We start from the raw sequence: 22580 nt of genomic DNA on the forward strand, positions 1-22580 counted from the left end.
GGAATTATTTTTAAACAGTAATTCAAAAAGATAGTAATAAAATTATAAAATTTAATATAATTGAACTACACATGAATTTTTTTATGAATAAGCATTTAAGTAAAGTAGCATAGTATTTAAATATATTTTTCATTTATATCTTATTGCAATATTATTTTATACAGTTTCATCTCTCTCATCGGAAAAGATCAAAAACATATTCAATAAAAAGAATACTATTAATAGAATTCAATTTTCGAATGTTCTTTTACCATTAAAACGAAGAACTGTCGTCCTTGGTTACAACATTACGCATGTGTCAACCTACGCGATCATCTGTTACTAGTTTGCCTCATCGAGAAACTTAGCTCTACGTAATATCGTGCAATTTTAATAGATCGTATCATTTTCAATAATAATGTTTCTTTCCAAACAATGGTAATCTCATTATAATACCATTATACACATACAATATTCTTGAATATTACATAATAATATCGATTTTTAGTAGATAAGCTTACCCAAGAGGGCAGCCTCTAAATCTCCTAAGATCTCCGTTTCCTTGGGATCGATAAGGTTGAAGCGTTGATTAAGGAGCGTGAGGTGGGCAAATACACAATTAAGGTGAGCATGCAACCCCAAGAGTGCTACCTCTCTGAAGTGGCAGTGGTAAATGTGTGCCACCACATGGTACAGTAGCCGCAGGATCTTACGCACTATCGATTCGAACGAGCTAGGAAATTCATTTGCTGAAACATCCAGGAAACCGACGAATTAATACGATTATGATTTCATGTATATATATAACAGAGTTAGAAAACATTGATACCATTAAGTATAACTATTTAGTTTAACCAGATTTATAACAATAAATACAATGTAATTAATAAATATAGTTTTATACCAAACTCTCTTTTATTTACTTAACTTTTACTTATTTTTAAGATAAATTTTGATTGTTATTTCGATATAAAAACATTAGAAATTAATAAAAGCAACATGCCTCATATGATTCTCTATATCCCTTTATTCGTAAAATAATTATTCTTGAAATATAAAAATATCATAATTATTCATTAGTTAATAATAGTAGTTGTCATTTTGAGATAAAGATAAAACGAACAACTTACCATATTTCGTAGGAAATATAGTTTCATCACTAACGGTGCGTTGTGTAAAAGTCATAACATAATCTATATATTGTGGCGCTGCCACTCTCGTTTTCTTTCCCTTCTCATCAAACCACAGATAAGTTCTGAAATATAAAAAAGCATGTTACAATTGATACTACTTCTCTTTACGTGAAAAATAAACGAATGTCTTACAAATGATCAATAAATTCATATCTATTTTACCTTATACAGATATAAATATATAGATATATGATGAATTCTAAAAAAAAAAAAAAAAAAAAAGGAAGAATGCAATACACACCTTAAGCCAGGACCGGTCATGTCAGGACAACCCGTCATTGTACAGAACTCGGATATCGTTCCGTAAACGAGATTGATGTGATCGAATAGTGCAAGAGTATGAGAGGCCAGCCATTCGTTGTAATCCAAACCAGGTGGCAAATCGACCAACATCCTCAAGTCCAACTCTGGCAGTTGCCTTTCAAGAGCCGCCTCCTCGAGATACAATTTCGGATCCTCTGTTGTTCCCGCATCCTTCTCCTTTCGTCGGGCTTTTCTACGAACAGCGTAAAATCGCTCATTTAATCTCGTTTTACCTCTTACACCACGTTAACCCGCTACCACATTTGCCCAAGCAATAAAGCATTATTGCTCAGCATAGGGGATTCATGTGTTGGGGAATTGATCTAGGGAAGTATTAACTTTTTTAATTTTAATTAATTTTTTTTTTTAAGGTGGTATGAGTGGTTATGTTAAGTGGATATTTAAAATTATATTTGAAATAAAACAATATCAATTTGTTTATTTTAGTTTTCTATCTTTTATAATGTAAATTATAAATTTTTATAATCAGTTAGTTTAAAAACAGATTATGTTACATTTAAATGAGAAAATATAATTTACGATCTGTAATTCGAAAAGATGAATTGGATGTGTTCCATCAACAATATGTTATTACGAGAATGTGTGAATGCAAGTTGAAATACAATATATGAATGATGTCCTTAGATATAAAAGTTTATTTAAAATTTTCGTTTCCATAACGGATGTAATACTATCGCATGTATGATTGATAACATGTATAATTGCAATATTAATGTGCGTATGTGTGTATATATCTCATTTTTAAAAATTATCTATAAGGCGAATAAAATTTATTTTTTTAATGAAACTAAAAGAATGAAATTAAAACTTTGTTATGATTATTCTGTAATTTATAGAGAATAATAATTCAAGATTTGAAAATACATTCATGTTATATAAGATTAACTCAAATAAAGAAAAAAAAAAAAAAAAAAAGAACAGAAAATAAACTCAATCCAATTTATCGAATCCAAAAACCAAAATTCGATCTAAACTAATAAAATCTTCTGTTGTAAATCCTCATAATATTATTAATTTTACAGAAAATCTATGAACAATAAAAATTGTGTAAAGCATACCGGTGCTCGATGATAAAAATTATTCCAGTGCAAAAACACTGAAGTCTGACCGATTAAAAAGAAAACGGTGGAACATTTCGTAAGCCTTTCAATGCCAGAAATAGAAAATAAAAAGAGGGATGCAATCGTGAATTCGATGTCTCGTTACAAATAGTGCCTTAAATTGTGTTTCGAGTTCGCGTTATCGAAGCAGCGATCGAGAAACTGAACGGATCTAGAGCGCAAAAAATACTCGAGAGGGAAGAGAAGTATAGTTTCAAGAATCGTTTTCGAACGATCGAGACGAAGTATGTGAGAAACTTTGAAAAATTTTTACGATACGCATATGTTAAGGTAGAATATCGCGCTCTTTGTGCCGAATTTATCAACTACCGATAATTCTTTGTTGCAAATTATTTTTATGCAATAAAAATCGGTTATTAATTACTATTAAATAGTAATCAAGTCATTTGAATAGTATTGTACACTTCATATCACATGTAATACAATAATTCGTAATCGACAGTGACTATGTATATTATTATTCGAGAAATAACGATAATTTATATAATGAAATTTGTGGATCTCTAATTTTGAAAGTATATATATATATATAAGATACATTAATATTAATATTTTAGATTTTAATTCTTATTTATAAAAAAAAACTAAAAATTTCGTATTTTTTAAATGAAATATAAAACAAATATGCAATATATAATGTATTTGTAAATAAAATTAAATTTGATATTGATATAAAATTTAATTTTACTAATAGTTACGAGTGATATTAATTAAAAAGGACATGAGAACGTACTACATTCAAATAATAATCATGAATTGTTGAAATTTAACTTTGTGACTGTGCGATCAAAAATTAATTTAATTTTACTCGTAAATGCAAGCAATATGTCAATTTCACTAATGGTTGACGATTCTATGAGCGAAATAATACAAAATTTATTTTCACAATGCAATCATTAATTATGCATTTTACGTAATTCTATAGAAATACAAAAGTCGTTTTTAACTTACATGTATATCTGTATAGAACACTAAAAATAATGCAAATGTTCTACAATCTTCAATTATTTATTTCTTGAATAATTTCAAAGCAAACAAAAGTCCTACGCAGAAATATACATAACCTATACACAACCTGTTCGTCCGTTCCTTGCAATTTTGTCCAATACCACTATCATGCCACACAAATGAATTAAATAGCGCCAGACCATTTTGAGGTTAAATACAGATTATGCGAATACAAATGAAATGTTGCATCCGCATAAAATATAAATTTAATTTCAAGAAATCGTACCCGATTGCAGTTATTAATGCACAAACATCTTTGCTCACCATTGATCTTGACTCAGAGTTATAAGTTATTAATCTGACCTGTCTTAATAACGAGGCCTGCCACGACCTCTAGGATTCTCATTATAACGAAAGTCACGTTCTGTTTGTTTGTCGAGAAGTACGCGAAACTTTTCTATTGAAAAGACTAATCACCGACAAGACAAAGTAAAAAATCTTAAAACTCTATCTAGCGAAATCAATAGAAAAATTACTCGAATCTGTACATTTGATTCCACGTATGTTAATTAACTCGTTTATTTTTTAACGTGAAAAGAAAAAAATAAAAAATTTCTAATAAAATTAAAATATTTTTATGCAAAATTAACAAATCATTGAAAACAGCTAAGTAATTTCAAAAAACCAATAAACGAGTTTGCGTCATACTTCAGATTATTATTTAACACATCATGTCTGATTATTGGGTGCGTGGGCACGTGATTTGTTTGAAATTACATTCCATTGATTTTCGTGTGAATGACGACTATAATTATAGAATTAGAACATGAACACCGTTGGTTATTTCAAATGATCTATTGATAACTTATCAAGCGACTGATTTATGCGAGCAATAAAATAATCGACGTTAACGAATATTTCTATACAGCTTATATAGATACACGAGAATAATTGAGCATAAAAAATGCAATAAACAAATAAATGAATGGAAAAAATAGAGAAATGATATAATAAGCATAATATATATATATATTTAAAGCAAAATCATAAATAATTTTTATTATTAAAACAAATTAAAAAATAAGTTAATATAAAAAGCAAACACGTAATTATATTTTAAATATTTATTGTTAAGAAAGCTAAAACGTAAGCTGTGTGTATAATATCTTTTGATTTCTCAATTCGAAATAAATTACTTTTTTTTCGACTCACTTGAAAATCAAACTTATTTAACACGATATATATATATATATATGTTTCATCTTTTAATTTTTATCAATTTCATTAATCAATAAGATCTTTATAAATCTTAATAAATATTTGTTATAATATTCAGATAAATATACAGATATTTTCTATTGTTTTTATTGTTATTTAATATTTTTCACATTTTCAGTCTGTTAAGATCATAATACATTAAATTATTTAAAAAAAAAAATTATCAAAAATACTCAACATAAATCGATATATTCGTTCAACAATATATTGCGGAAGACAAATTATACGTAGAAATTATATACATGCATATGTATAATTCGAAAATAATATAATTTCATCGTGGAATTGAAGGTTAATATGTTGGCCTAAATGCACTTTGCGACTAGAGGTCGCTCTCTACTGCGATTTTCCCTAACGATTCTCCCTTCTTCTCCACACCATCCTGCGGCAAATTTTGGAACACATTCAAGCTCATTAGCCCAATATCACTAATACATACTGCTAGCAATATGTTTCTACAAAGCTACCGCATTCGCATCGATTTTCTTCTTACTGGTTACGCATAAAGAGCGTATCAAATAAAAACGAATCATGAAAATTACTAATATCAATTCAAATAATAATTACAATTGATCAATCAAAAATGAATTCAACGTCTAGTGTCCAACACGAACGAACACTCTGCCATCTACAATACTCTTGTTCGAGCGTCGATCCATTCCTTTTTACAATTATGGCTGCCATTTGTAGAAAAACGTTTCGTTCGAGATTGCCAGAAGTTCAAAGTAGAGTGCAGGAAAGCGAAGAGTCGCACACGGTTTCCTGACAATAGCATGGGCCGAGTGAGCTTGTTTCGAAATGTTTTGGCGTACTCAGGAGAAGAGGCGACCACAAGTACATCGCCTCTTCTCCTGTCCGCTCGGATGTCTCGTAATTAGCAAGTTTCCATCCGACAGCCCGGAAACGTGGCGCTTCGTAAACCGAAAAATGAAACTCGCGGTCTAATCTAGGTTATACAACTGGTAAACTGTGCTAGAAACTCTAAGTCGTGTTAAAATTGACTCGAAATTTTGATTTGGAAAAATAGTAAAAATATATATTTTAAAAGTTATGAACACTTCGAAGTGAATATTTTTTATATTTTTAAAGATATTACATTGAAATATATATTTGATTGAAAAATTTAACGTGTAATAATTAAGATTCATTTAAATATGAATTAACCATATTGCATATGAAACCGAAGTCCTTGAAACCTTGCCAAATAATAAAGTAAAAATCGAACTATCGAATGTATATAGTTCGAAACGAGTTAATTAACTTTTACTAAAGTAGAGACGAAACTCGATTCGTCTTGATCTAATGATCCATTAAAATGACAGCCATATGTAATATAACTTATAGATTATAGCTTATACTTTCAAATTATTTCACTGAGAAATAAATAATTTCTGCACGAAATATTCGTTAAGATTAGACTCTTTTGGATTAAATTACGAATTAAATATTCTCATTAAAATTAAAGATTCTAGATTTTTAACACAGCTAGGATAAATCATTGATAAGAACTCGGGAAAATTCTACATGCGTATTTAATTACAGTTTATGATACATTCATTAAAGTTGCTATAAACGCAAATTTATCTACTCTTTGAACGAAAAAAATTTTTTTACATTTTTAATTAGAACTGACGATTTTTATTATTATGATGGTTTTATCACAGTAATACGAGAATCTCTAACAACCCGTGAATTTGAAGCATAATTTAAACCGGTAATTTAAATTGGATGTGCAATAAAAATTTCATTGCTATTCGTTACATTTTGTTTCTACTTGTTTCGTGTTATTAAAATACTAGTACTCTTCTATACCGTTTTTCTACGCTTAACAATTTAATATTTTGATATACTATTTACATTGAAGTAATAAAAATTAAGATGATTGAAAAAAATTTCATTCAAATTTGAATAGATTTCAAACAAACACAAAAACAAAATAGGATTCGATGTTCGAAAGTTCATTGATATCATGATTAATCATCCCTATTTTACACTGTGTAAACACGCTTCATGAGCAATAATCATATTATGCAGAGAACATTACATCTTTAATCGAGTGGTTCGTTAATCAGATTAACGAATTATTGAATTTGTACCGAAACAAACGGTCTCTAGGAATAATTTTCCGTTTGCTTTTAATCTATCATTCGAAGTTGTTGGTTGAACATTTTCCTGCTCCCGTTTCTTCGTTCCTCCACTCCTGAGAACAATTGAGAAGAAGCTTCTTCCCAGACAAAAGTTAATTGATTAAAGTTTCTTTATTTCTATCTATTCTCGAATCGCTTTTTCGCGCTTACACTTCGATCTCTAAGTATGAAAAGGTGGAAAGAAATTAATTAATGTTACAAATTGCAAATTGTATAAATATATAAGTCTATTATTTTATGTCGTTTCTTTTTTTTTTTTTTGGATGAATGGATTTTTTAATTTTTTTATATTCTCAATTCGAAGTCGATTGATAGCATGAATTTATTTTATTTATGATTTTTTAGAAATTTTGATGATACTTCACATTTGAGAGAGATATTTTAATAATAATAATCTTTAATTTTGAGAAGAATTTTTTCGAGAAAATTAAAAATGAAATGAACTAGTAAAAAATTATATAGAAGTATTATATTAATTATAATATTATTTATAATTAGATTTTATATTGTTTAGATTATATAAATAAATGAGTCTATTCGATAATGAATAATAATAAATAATAATAAATAATGGAATATAATAAAAGATTGTGAGATATTGTTAGAAAAAGTACAAGTGTTTTATTTTATATTGAAAATTTAACAAGAGGCTGTTTAATCAATTTCCTATCAACCGCTAAAATGCTCTATTCGCATGCAATATAACCAAAGAGGCACAAAATGCAGCCATATCTATGCTCATCAAAGCATCAATCTTTTTCTATATATGTTATAAAGCTCATGCCACTGAAAACAAGCTGCGCTTGTGTGGAAAAAACTGGCCAACCTTGCTTTCCCAATCAAATTCTGTTCGTCATCTTTTACCTTTTATCCTTTTTTCGTAGTTTCGTTACTGCCAGTTTTAACCAGAGATCGTAAAATAAAATCATAGAACATCCATAAAAAACTACGACAAAGTCAAAAAATATCTCGATTGCTCGAGGCCAATTTCTTGTTAGTTATTTATTATATTAATAAAGAAATTTTTATTATTTTTATTGTTTAAAATTGTATCAAATTTTTTTCATTTTCTAACATAAAATTAATATTTATTTCTTTATTCCGATTCTTCTTATTCATTTTCACATTTGTTTCGCTTGGAACATTTATTCTTTATCAATACATTTCATATTTAAAAAATTAAACACTTTTTTAAAATTTCAAATCTAATTTAAAAAAAATCACTATTTAATTGGTAAAAAAAATAACGATATTTTAGTTTATGAAAAATACAGACTTCTCATACATCTACCTTAATATTTTTCTCCACCTAACCTTCATATAATATTATACGAAATGCCTCGAGTATTCAAAATTTTTAACTTTGTCAGAACCTTGATCTTTACTCTATTTACCTAATGAAATCCTGTAAAAAGTTTCAAAATTTCTATTGAATTTCCGTTGATTAAGATGATCTTGAGCAAACTGAAATACGTATGTTCGAGAAATCTTGTTTGACTTCGCGTTTTTGTATTTTCGTGATCGCTTCCACGAGATGTCGCCATAATAGTGTAATCGGATAAGTTTCTTCCGCGCCCTCTATTCTTGCTTAATTGCTGCCGGTCATTGCTCGAACATATTTTGCAACATATCGTATTCTCGTGGTTCTTGGTAGTTTTAAGCATTGGATTGATGCGAGAATGAAAAACTTGCATGTTCTAGGTCGTTGAACAGTTTTTTTTTTTGTAATCATTGTATAATACTTGTTCTATAATGTTTCAGGTTATTTTATGAAGTTCGATGTACGATAATCATCTCTGGATCGTCATTTTGAATTTTATTCTACGTAGTATTATTAGAGAATAACATTGATGTAGAATTGCAAGATTACATTGTAAGGTTAATTAGAAAAAGAAATTATTAATTAATCTTTAAATATCTCAATCAATATAAGCATAGTGAATTTTTATAATAATAAAATACTTATATATCAATAATAATTTATATAAAAAAAAGTAAAGAAAAAAATACATAATTATTTTATATTTAATTATTTTTTAAATTGAAGAAAGTAGGAACAATTTAATTCAAAACTTAAAAAAAAAAAAAAAAAAAAAAAAATTTCAAACTTTTGTAATCAAAAAAGATAATTAAAAAAAAAATTGAGGAGAAAATTGCTGATAAACATGATACGCAATTCTAACCTTGTAACAACAGCGCATATCTATCGACGAAGAAATACACCTAACTTTTAACATTGTGCAATGTACAATATTCAAGAACAATATTCAATTTCACGAACGAATATGCTCCATTTCACTCTTCTCGTTTCCAGCAATTTTCAAAACTATCGATAAACTCTCGATTGCACATATATCGTTTTAATTTTTATGTCGAATAAGCAACGGATGCTCTCGGCGTCAGTAAAAGATTCGAAAGTTCAGATTAGATTTTAGCGCGCAATTTGAAATATGAAAAATAGAAATATACCTAACCTAGACCAGCAAAGCGTTAAACAATGAAAAATTCTCGATCGTCGATGCGCAATCAGAGAAATATGCCATGCAAAAAACATAAACGATTTTCAGCCGGCCACAGATAAATATAATATAATAGATTGGAAAATCGTGATACTATCGAAAATAATTTTTTGAATAATAAAATAATTTATCTTTGTAATACGATTAGTAAACTTTTTTTATTTAATTATTAAATAACGGTTTCATTTTTAAGTAAATATGGATGAATCTTTACGGAGAAATAATTATTTGATTTCAATTAGATTTGGTGGAGAAGTTTATTTCCGATTTTATCACGGTTTCCTATTATTATAATATTTAATGCATAGTGTAAAATTAAAAGATGTTACATAATATTTTAAAAACTATAAAATTTATATTTTATTATATATAAAAAATTTATTTTCAAACGATAAATTATAATATATTTTAATAAATTCTAAAATATAAAATATAAAAAATCCTTAAAATAAGTATAGTAATTTGTATTTTTTACAATTGTAAAAAATCTTTGTAAAAAACTTTAATTTTACACTATGCACAAGTAGAATGTCTTCAAACGAAGAACACTGGCTTGTCTTTGAATAAAAAATGCAATTTATATTCTAAAAAACTTAAAAAAAACATTTAAATTAAAAAATATTATATTGAGAAATATTAGATTGTTAACTTTAATATTTGTATTAGATTGTACTTTTTGTACTTTTTTTAGAATATACTTTAATATTATATGATAAAATCGAATTTGCTATTCATTTAAATAATTCAAATCAAATAGAATAAAGACAAACTAACGCGTATATAGCAAAAAAAAATATTTATCTAATATTTAATTCAGAAACATTTTTTGAATCACATGTATAAAAAAATATATGTTTTATATTTTAAATATAATAAAATTTATATTGCAAATTAGAATTATTTTTATATTGAAAATAAAAATTTATAACAAAAAAATTAATAACTTCTTAGATAATACAGAAATGTTTATTCTAATCTGCAATTTTAACAATAAGAAAAAAGTCAATAACCGAGATTGCTCAGTTCTTTTTCTATTCTTCTTTTTGAAACTTTTGAAAAGTAGGTCAGTTCCCACGATATTATACATCTTCGAATTACTTCGAATTTTAAACTTTAGTTGATTATGATAATATTAGTTAAATTCAAGATGAAAGAATAATTTACATAGACAAATTCAGCTGTTTCATTCAAAGAATGGAATAACATATCTAAGAATAAAAATATTAGTTATATTTTTAATCAAACTATCTAATCTAACAAATAATATTGTTATTAAAATTACATTTATATTCGTTGGTTCGAAAAATAGTAGACCTAACCTCAACTCGATCTGCCCCCTACTTTCCATAAATAGGTGGCTAATAACACTTCCTACTCAACGTCAAGCCAGCGCCCTCTTCATTGAAGACACTTCCGTACAAGTACACGTATATACAATGTACGCGTACATTGTATATATAAATATAAATATAATATATATATATATATATAATATATATAATATGTATATATATATACATAGAGATCTAGAGACGAGATGGAACTAGACGGAGGGACTCACGCGACAAGCTCGCCGAAGAACCTGATCTTCCTGTGGCAGGTGTCGAGGAGGGAAAGACGCGAGGAGACGGTCGAGCTGCTGGCGGCGCCGTGGTGAACTGGTGTCGGTGGCGCCGACAGGGTCGAGGACGTCGAGGCGGAAGAATCCTGGAGAACGACGCGTGCCGGCGAGCGCAGCATCGTCGTCGTCGTGATCGTCGTGGTTGAAGACGATCTCTTCGGCGCCCCGTCCTCGTGCCCGAGGATCTTTTCACGTACGCTGGGTATGCACCAAATCTTGTTCGGTTCTCATCGAACACCGGCTGCGACACCGATTATCGCCTGGTGTTCTCACCTTTGATCAATCCCTCAAACTTCACCCCTCCACAAATATAATTTATTCTATCTATTAAATTTTTATTCCTTCCCGAGTCGATATTTATTCTAAGTCTCTTTTTCAATCGAAATGTCTCTCACACTGTCTGTTTAAATAATCGATTTGCTTTAATACATTCTTTCAAGAAGCTTCGTTGAACACGAGGCAATACACACGTTGCAGAGTCGTTGTTCCGCTGACAGATCTGTTTCGCGCAGAAACATGATCGACGCCATGTCTGTAGCTAGCGTGGCGCCACTATCGGTCCAAGATCAACGAAGAGAGAATCTGGTCGCGGTGACGCGTGCCAAGTCCGTCTCGATTATCATTGAACTTGAGTCGCTCTCGATTCGCGCGAGCTCCAGCTGAATCACAGCTTTCTCTCTCTCTCTCTCTCTCTCACTTTCACGGTATTCTGGGAGAACAATCGTTCGTCGACGTCTAAATAAAGAATCCCCCCGCTTACGACTTCAACCGAGGATTTTATTAGCACGCTATACTAATGCGATGAGTAAAAGCAAGCGAAGTACTCACCCCTAACGACAGAGAGCGTGCTTCCTCGATCAAAATCGAAATCGGAAAGATTGTTTTATATCATCGTTCAAGAACGATTTTACACGCGAATTACGAAATTTTTTATCAGCTTTGCTATTTTTGAAATTTTATGTGCTTGCTTTGGCAAGTAATGCATTTAATCGAGATTACACTCGAGAGATTTCGTATGAAAATAACTTTATTCTCGGGTATCCTGTTTAAGAAGATTGATAAGACCAGATGGAATGATTTTGTCAATTTGAAACTGAAATTTGATTGTTTTTTGAAGATAATGTTATTGTCGAATAAAAAATGAATTTAATAATAAATATAATGTATATTCCATAGTCGAGACATTGATGAATCTTATAAATGAGAAATCGTTATTTTATAACGTGTTTAAATAAAGTTATATGAAAAATAAAGAAGGAATGCACGATAGAACTACAAAGAGAAGAAGATTCATTCTGTATTATTGTCTTATATTTGTGGAATTTTCCGAGTATACGAAGACAGTTGAAGGGAATATAAAACATGCAGATTCAAATTTTTCATTTTTCATGTTTTGTGCAATTATGTAGTAAAAAAGCATGAATAAAAAGCAACTTAAATTTATATATACTTTATAAAGGATGATATTAAAGATTACAAATAAATACCAAAAATATTTATGACATTATATAAAAAAAAAAAAAAATCAATCAAGCGGGTATTCTAATGCGTGAAAAAAATCAATAGTATACCCCGTTATCGACGTGACAATGAAGGCCACTTCTAATGTTTGAGAAGTGATGCTTCCAGTTAAAAATAGCCGAGTGTTTTAAGAATAAATATTTTTAGAATTCACAGATTTATTTTTCACTTCGAGATATAAAACATATCCTGATGTTTGTTTGAGGCGCATTTCTAACGCGTATCCTAACCTAACCTAAAATAAGAAAAACACGTTAAAAATTTATAATTAATTTTTTCCCCTAATCTTATTCACCTCAATTTCGTACTCTCATTTTCAATTTGATTGAAAAGCTAATCTCTTGAATAAGTTCACACAAGATATCTCTCATTTCTCGTGGAACAGCAACAATGATCTCTCAAATGATCGCGAGGCTAAAAAGAAGAAAGACAAAAGCGGGAAAGTTTGGTTTTTCGTAAACGTGCTCGTTTCTCGCCGAAATCGAAACGGGCCACGAGGACGATCACGATTACGACTCTTTGCACGTTTTCTATCCCTATTTCCTGGGGTAGGAATGCGGCGAAATTTTTAGAATATGCGCCACTGGACCATCGCCAAATCGGTCCACGCGTTTCCTCATGGATACCTGGGAGATCTTTGGAAGATTCGCGACAGAGAATCTTCTCTAAATTTGAAGATAATACTGGTGTGCTGGCTAAGATTTTGTAAAAGATAATTTGATGAATGATTATAGCTGACGAGGTAATTTTGTTAGGTATATTTTAATAAACAATTTCTCAAATGTTTCTTTACAAAAAGAATTGTGCAAGTTTATAAACGTTTATAATTGATATTACACGTCAAATATTACATCAAATGATTGTTTATTCTGACTTGTCTCGTTCGAATAAATTCTAATCGATGTAACGTCGTTGCAATCCAATAAACAACAATCCTGATTGTTGATTGAATTAGTCATGAGAACGTAGTTCACAGACCACACCTTTCGCGTGCGTGTTCTTAAATGCTGGTACGAGATGAAAAGTGGTTATAGACATGACGTCTCTAGTGAATCGTGCCAATAATATTTCTAAACTTTCCATTGAATTCATTATATGTTTAAACGAGTTAACGTATTAAAAATTTTTGATTTTTCATTTAAACACGAAATAGTAATGAATAGAAATAAATAATACTAAGTAGAATATTTAAAGAAGCGGAAAAAACAAAAAAATATGGAAAGTATTTTACTACGAATCGATAATATTGGAATATTCCTTTTCGAATTGTTTTTCTAATTTTATTTAAAATGATAAATCTCTCACTCTAAGCAGTTTTCGGCGGATTGTACGTGTGTTAGAATTTCACAGATAGCTTTTGATATCGGACGCTTTGAATATTTGCTGTTGCATCAGGTTACCTATGGAAACGAATAAAGTTCCAATACGTAAAGTTAAACTAAATAAAGTTTCAACTGGTTCAATAGAAAACCGCAATGAGGTAACGCGGAAATATAAATAGCATTACATCCTATACTAAGTAAATTAGTAAGAATTTTCTGATTTCTTTTAATATAAAAATATTTATCAAATAATTTTATCATTAAAATACAATTCATATATATTGAAAAAAAATTTTTTCGACAAATTTGAAACAAAAAAAAATTAAGGAAGAAATTGTACTCTCTATCTTCTGGCTTATATACATCACAATATCGAATATTTCTACAGATATATATATATGGTTAATAAAACTTCGAACTTTTGGTCTCGTTTAAATTGCAAAATGTCTGAAAAAGCTTTTCCTTACTGAAAGACCGCTCAAAGCATCCAAATAATTCGCTTTCGTGATTCGAAATCGTGGCACGAACACCTCTCTAAACTTCCGGAAATTTATCAACTCCTTACACTCGCAGATATATTTCACTAGATATATAAACGGAGTTCCAAGACTAGATATCATTCTTGGCTGAATCAGAAAACTCGACTAATCATTCGAACGTAGCATGTGTGGGAAGCTTTATATTTGAATAAATATCCTTCTTTGTCTCGGTGAGTTATTGTCATCAATGATCATTTTTCATTGAGTAAATATATATTTTTTTTTTTTCAGATTATTATCGCGTTTCAAAAACATCACGAAATATTTGTTTCGGCCATCTATATCGCTGCAAGTTATAATCAGAAGTATAAATATATAATGTTCAATTATTTTTGGTAATTGTATAATAACAAATTTTAGTAGTTAAATGTGAAAAAATAAAATAATTATGACATATGAAACATACTTCAGCAGTGGACAGAGGAAACAGAGATATTAAGAAAAGTTTGTAGAAGTCTGTTCTCGAGTTACAGCCAGTTTTTTTATATTCATTAAAATTCTACGACACAACACAATTTCAGGCGTTTCATTCGAGCCTAAAATGGCCCAAATCATTTCGAGTATTTTCTATACAAAAAATTAAAATACTGCATATTATTGTAGTACAAAAATGGCCGCAACTCGGGAGTAAGGTCAAATAGGGCACATGTTTATACGAACTCTTTTTATTGCTTTTGTATCCTCTATTCACCATTGACGTGGGTCCCAACATGTTACGAAACACCCTGCATAGAAAAATTAAAAAATTAATTACTATTATTTTCTTGAATGATCGCTCAAAAGATCTTTCATGTTATTTTATATAAGATTTTCATGAGAAAGAATTACTTTCGTTAAAAAGTTTTGATTTGTTGTTATTAGATAATTATTTATGAAGAAAAAGGACGATAAGAAATTGAAGCGCGTCGAAAAGAAATCTTGTTCCTTGATAAAGTTTTCATTCCTCTGAAAATATATACATTAACCTAATTACAAGAAACTGATATCGAGCGAGTGAAATATAGACAATGTTTCAATGGAAGATTTCTCGTCCTCCCTATGTTTAACATTCACGATTCATAATAAACAATTCTCAAGATACCACGTTGTTTTTTTTTTTATAACGCCTCAAAGATTCCATAATTTTATTGTTTTATATGTATACTACGATATATTTTATTTTCGTTATCATCATTAAAAAAGAACACATTAAAATGGTTACGAAAAAGTAAAAAATTACGATCGATAAATTATTCTCAAAGTTATATCTTTTCAGATTTCAAGGTCACTATCTTTTTTTTAGAATACAAATAATTTATCACATTGTAATATTTAATCTAGCAGAAATTGAAAAAAAAAAATACTATTAAGTATACACGTAATAAACTCTTCGTTTTCAAATGAAATCAAAATTTTGCCTCAGATTAGTTTATATTAAAAAAACGAAATTTATTCTTTAAGAGAAAAATTGTTAGTTATAACTAGCGTGGTATAGATGGCAGAACCATCATGAAATACACATGCTCATATAGGTTAGAATATAAACAGATATAATGTTAAAGTAAAATTATTAAAATTTGAGATGTAATCAAATAAGTTTAAAGAAATATTGATATATCTTATTAATTAAAACTTTATAACTTCAGTGTCTTATATTGTTACGATCCAATAAGATAAAATAAAATCTTCATAAAAAAATATATTCATAACATTACAAAGAAATAGTTGAGTTCGTACATTCATTAATTCCTTATAAAAAATTCTATTCTATATATATCCAACCGATCACAACAGATTGATTATTTTCTCACACACATTATGCGTGATGAAACATTATTTACAAACGAAATATAGAACATTCATAACCGATCACAAACACTATTCCTTTTTGCAGGGTCAAAATAATACACAATGACGTTAGACGGCGCTCTGTAGCTTCCATCTACATATATGTATGTATGCGCTGAAATAACGAGTGTACATCGAACGTGAAAATACGGTGCGATTATAAATTTGGCTCAATTTATTGAATCTTAAAACGCGAGTAAAGAAATGACCACCGAGCTCGAGAATCCATGATATTTATCACCTATTGCAATATGTGATTCTTTTAGAATTCAATGAAGCAGAATAGAGGTTAGGTTAATTATTTGGAAAATTTGAAAGAAATACGTTGAAATGGGATATATGTTCATGATGATGAAATTTATGACTGATTAAAGCAAAATTCATAGATCTGTTAAATTTTTAAATGATATTTATTTTATTTAAATATTATTATAACAAAATATTATCCAATATCATTAAATACTTGATAATATTACAATTTATAATAAAAAATAATAAACTTTTGCATTAAATTATATAAAATATATCAAATATATAATTAATAGAGAAAACAAATTCAAAACAACAGATTTTATTACTATTCCATTATATCCATACATATAATTAATATTATTGAAGATATATATTTATAGAATTTATATATATCAATAATATATGAGATGAAAAACATTAAACAAATATTGAAATATATTTAAAATGAAATGTAGAATAAACATTCAAATAATTGAAATTAAATAAAATTTTACACAAGAATATAAATATCATATTGATAAAATCGTAATAAAATGGAAATAAATTTTTAAATGTTATAAATATTTAAATAATACAAATACATATTTTTTAAAATTTAATATAATGAAAATTATAACTTAATTTTGTGCAAATATTATTTATAATAAAAAAAAATATATAATATTTCTTTAATCATTTTGAAAATATACTGAAAATTAAATATTAATAAATAATCGTAATAGAATCGGAACTATTTATTTGGAAGTTTGAACTATCAACGCAGAAATGCTTATAAATGAACGCTTGTAGTATTTTAAACACGAATATATGCGTCATTATTTCTTAGAATTTCTGGTAATATATATATGTAAAATGTACATACAATGTACATATGTGACGGTCAATAGGAAATTTTATTATTATTCTCTGACATCGAAGAGATAATAACAACAATAGTAATATATTTTGGTAAATAAAATATAAAGTTATATAAAATGAAATAATTATCTATTATATATAAATAATGATATAATCAATTTACTCAACCACTTAATAATGTGACAAATAGTGTAATTAATATCTAGCTTTTCTTTTTAAATATAAGAATTTAAAATATGCCAAATGAATGGAATCACAAGTAGGCGAAGGAATAAACGAATATTATGAAGTAATATTATGACTATTCAATATATATATATATATATATGTTGAAGCGTAGGAGTCAATTTATGAGAATACATTTGCATAACACTTGTTAAATTGTGGAAAGTTAGTCCTTGTATGATATTTAAATAATGTTTCAATTCAAATTTATTTCCCCGCCCATTTTTTGCTTAGCATAAATTTGCTCTTGCATTGAATTTATAATTTAAAAGTGGAAAATACCAATTTCCTAATAATAAAACAAAAGAATTTCTGGAGAAAATTCGATCAATCACAAAAAAAAAAATATCAAATTTCAATGAAAAATTTCAAGAAGATTCGGTTTCAATTAAATGTTAAAACTTTTTTGTTAAAAAAGCCTAATAAGCCTAAACGATATATGAATAAATATGATCAGAGAATTTATATAACAAAATAATATAATATAATTAATATAATAATTAGATAAAAGGTATTAAACATGTAACAAACAAGGTTTTTCAAACGTTGTATAAATTAAATCATAGTCGCTTACGTCAGTGAGCGTTATATGCGCGCGCTCTTATGAACCGCGCCTTGGTTACTTGAAATCTTCACAACGATACACTTACACACGTAGGCGAAGTGCAAACACGAAGCTCAGGAGGCATCGTAAGGATCAATCGCACGCCGTCGATCGAAATTTATGCTTAACTGAGCATCTCATTAAAGTGACGTCATTAAGGCAAGGGAGACGGATAATAAACGTACGTGACTGGTGTCAACAACGAGCCTAGAGACCTCTTTGCTTCTTTCAGGACACTGAAAAAAACGCTACAACGTCAAGGCATACCATCATGGCGAATATTATATACTCTTAATTGATTATAAAATAACGAGTATGATAACTTGCTCGTTGATATTAAGTATCGATAAGAGTATTTCGTGTAATTGAAATAGATATATTTTTAAACTCTTGCATTAAACTCTTTTAGAGAGAGTGCATTCTTGGATTGTGGAGAATAATTGAAATTTGTTTTTTTAATTTGTTAAAAATAATATGTGTTAAATATGGATAATGAATTGAAAAGTCTGTCATTGAAAGAAAAAGAAAATATCCTCTTCTTTGATAAAATTTTTTCATCTTCAATTTTTTAAAATATTCCCTCCGTCCCCCAATTTATATTTTAAAAGGCACGTCTATGTTGTTAAGAATTCACAACTAAGGTAACTGTGAGAGCACATGAAATATAGCAAGTTTTAAGTTTTACTTGTCCAAGGTCGTTATCCCTACCAGAATTTAAACGATATATGGCCAAGAGATAGTTTGTTTGATCTGGTTATTTCGAGTTTCTTAAAATATATATTCGAAAAAGCAGATTCTGAGAACGTACATGAAATACTATAATATACATGATAATATACATTACGAGAGAACACGCGGAATAAATTTATGTATAAAAGATGTTGATAGGCAGGGGAATAGTCACAAATACAATCGGTTTAGTAAATTTTAAAACGAGCATACCGATGAATAATAATGCTTTGGGTGAAAAGTTATCGGTCGAGCACTTTGATGACTCATGTATAAATGGCAGAAGCATAGACAATCGACGACAAAATTAAATTTATAACCTCAATTTCTTTCCACTAATGTGTTTCCTTATCAAAACACTTAAGAAATTATTATTATTGTTATTTTTTTTTTTTTTTTATTTTAATATGTCCTTGAAGAAGCGAACAAGAATATCATTTTAAAAATTATTATATACGTTTTAACAGAATTATTATGTCTAATTATTCTCGATAAAAATAATAATATACTTTTTTACTATTTAAATATGATGGTTAAAAGCTATTTATTTTTATCTTTTCTTTTCATTTTTAAATAATATAACATCCGTTGTAATATTTCGTTATATTGTTTCGTAACTTTTGAAATGGAAAAAAAGAAAAAAGAACGAATTATTTAAAAATTTTTCTAAACAAATTATATCGAGTATCATCGATTTTTGATAAAAATCGATTTATTATAAATCAAAAGGCAGCAACCTTTGCACGTATACATACATCTATGATGATGACGATACATATATATGTATACTGCACGTATATCTCACACCATTGATATTCATTTTCCATGCTTAATCGAGGACACGTGATGATTGACAAATGAGCCACCAACGGCGACAGTGATGTAAGTCAATTTCGATCAGACTCACGTCGTGCACGCGCCGCTAAACAAATTAGATTAGTCGACCGTAGTCGAGGTGGTATCATCCTGATCACACCGAAGTGAAATCGTATTACGAATTTTCAATTTCGAAAATTTGTTAAAACTTTTTCTTTTCTTTCTTTTTTTTTCATCGTGAAATCGTTTAATACGAATCGTTTAATAGAACGATTTAACGACTTTCTTTCGATTAGTTGAATTTTCAATTTGCTTGATTTACATAACACTATCCAACACCATTCACTCTATCAATATATATTGGATATTAATATTGCATCAAAACGACCGCAATAATACACTTTGATTTCTGTAAATATCAAAATCGCTATCACCAATTGCACACACATCGCGACATCCCAACACAACCAACAACAAACCAACGATAAATCATCACACGTATATAATTCACCTCCAACGATCTAACCACACCAGTTACACGGTGTAAAAGAGGAGGAGGGGGGGGAAAAAAATCGATATTTATACACGATTATTAATAACACTGCTAATTTTAACCGTATGATTCACGGATCCGAGTAAAAGCGATGGGATTTCTCTGACGTTATCTAGGCGTGGAAAGAAGCGAAACTTTCTCCTCGCTATAGGTTAGTGTCAATCACAAGTTTAGAAGAACGTCGAGAGAGGCGACTATACCTACTCAGAGAGATCGTTCGGGTCATCTAGGGATTTTTCATTGCCCGAGGCAGTTCTCCTAGTTCGGCAAAAGTTTGAACGTTACGAACGTTACGAAAGCGTTATCCTCATTACCATGATTTTCTTTTATGCTTTTATTATGCTTATACTTAATACACATATATATCTATATATACATATATATATATATTTGAAATAATTTAATTTTAAATTTCATATTTCAAATTTTACGAATGCTTTTTTCCTCCACTGCGTTTCAAAAGAGCATGTCTTTTAGAACACTCTATACTTACACTTTCGTCGCACATTCCTTATGAACAGTTTCGTATAATAATTCATGCATAACCCACGGGATTCGTATAACGTAGATTCATGCAGCAATGTATCTCCTTCGTTTCGCAAGGATCTACGTATGTTTATTTCTATAAAAATTTTAACCTACAACTTTTTGAAAACTTTTTATTATCGTGCTTCGTAGCTCGCCGTAATTTCAATCCGGGCAAAGGCAATTTTCTTCGAATTTAACCTGTTCCTCCATAAGAGAAAAATGAAACGTTCTTCTTTGTCCAAAATACACGATTGGATGGAAAGTGAAAATAACCATTGTTGTTCGATCAATACGAAGCGGAATGGGAGAGTAATTCCGGCAGATTTAGAAAAATAACTCGATTCGACGGAGGCGCCCTCTCGAAATTCGATTTCGAATCAAGAATAAGGTAGGCATCGAGGTCCATTGCATCCCTTTAACATGAAATTACGGTGGAAAATTGCTCCACGGAGCTCGGGACTCGATCGCTGCTCAAACAACGTTTTCCCTTCCGATCTTTTTCTTTCCACTTTTAACGCGGTTTGCCAACACGGCAGAACCGAGGGGAATTAAATCTTTTTTTAATCGATTTGTGGAATAATTTTTTCAAAACAAATATTCTCTTCGTTTAAAACAATCCTCACATTAAAATGCAATTCAACTTCTTTATCACACACCTCCTTTAAATTATTTATCTATATTTCGGCTACGCCGTTTTCCCTCGAAATTAGAATAACTTTGATTGCGCAATATCATTAGTAGAAACCCGAGAAGATATTTTCCTCGAATAATCGTGATAACCTCACAGCAGCACAATTCCATTAGGGAAATCAGAGAGAGAATTCGATCGTATTAATTCAACGCGACGCGATTTTCGAATAATTAGATCATTGATAATAATAATAAGAAATGATCAAATTGTCGTAATAATCGATCGAGTTGACTCTTTGAGGAAAATACATATATTTGAATAAATTTAAAAAGCGGATGTAATGATTCGAACAAGTCACATCAACGATCAACACCGTGCTTTTTTGGCGTACACAGACAGATAAAATGACAGAGTTGGGGAGAGCGAAATAAACCTTTTTAAGTTAAACAGGAAATATTAAAATTGGATTTCGCTAACCTCACTTTTTAATGCACTTTCCTCCACGACATGCTGTTTACAAATTACGAATTTCGAATTACTTCTCGTGATACGTAAAATAGTTAAAAATTCAGTGAAGTAGATCGTTTGAAATTTTGCAATACAAGAAGAAGTCTTGTATAAAAGTATAATAATGATAATCGAAGCGGGAGAAACCTTTGATTTTTAAAAAAAAAAAAGACTTTATCAACCTTGAAAAGAGTACCATCTAAGAACGATCAACAAGGTAAACGATTAAACGAACGTGTTAACGTGGAACAATGTAGCCGAATGAACGAAAAGACAAACTGAGAAACGCTCGTTTCTTGAGAACTCGGGGAAGATGAACGCGCGATCTAGTTCGAGAAACAAGTTATAGAGGGAGCACAAACAAACCGGAAGGTGTACCTACTCCGCGAAGAGCGCTGTCACAGCTCTGATAAAAACTCGAATCCCCTTTTACAAATATTTGCCATTCCGCGAAACTCTCGCGAGAGAAGTTTCCAACTTCGCTTTAACCTGTGTAATAATTTAATCGCCTCGATGTTGGGAATAATATCCTTCTATA

The 22580-nt window shown here is 29.3% G+C and overlaps 1 protein-coding gene across 5 annotated transcripts in view; it reads right to left on the reverse strand.

The window, feature by feature from the left end:
• Window positions 1-22580, reverse strand: part of Mob2 (MOB kinase activator 2) — a 52742-nt gene that overhangs the window by 668 nt on the left and 29494 nt on the right. For 2 of the 5 annotated variants that reach the window (XM_012486748.3, XM_012486747.3), the window contains exons 2-4: window positions 1414-1668; window positions 1110-1234; window positions 501-728 (exon numbers count right to left, since the gene is read on the reverse strand). In XM_012486748.3, coding sequence (XP_012342202.1) covers window positions 501-728; window positions 1110-1234; window positions 1414-1668 — 608 coding nt within the window. Of the gene's footprint in view, window positions 1-500; window positions 729-1109; window positions 1235-1413; window positions 1669-3851; window positions 3970-11070; window positions 11866-22580 lie in introns of those variants that run through there. The other 3 variants (XM_031916707.2, XM_086911309.1, XM_086911310.1) reach the window with 3 other exon arrangements.

Source organism: Apis florea, unplaced genomic scaffold (genome assembly GCF_048593485.1).
Source record: "Apis florea isolate Af1SG1 unplaced genomic scaffold, ASM4859348v1 contig_3203_pilon, whole genome shotgun sequence".
Lineage (NCBI taxonomy): Eukaryota > Metazoa > Arthropoda > Insecta > Hymenoptera > Apidae > Apis > Apis florea.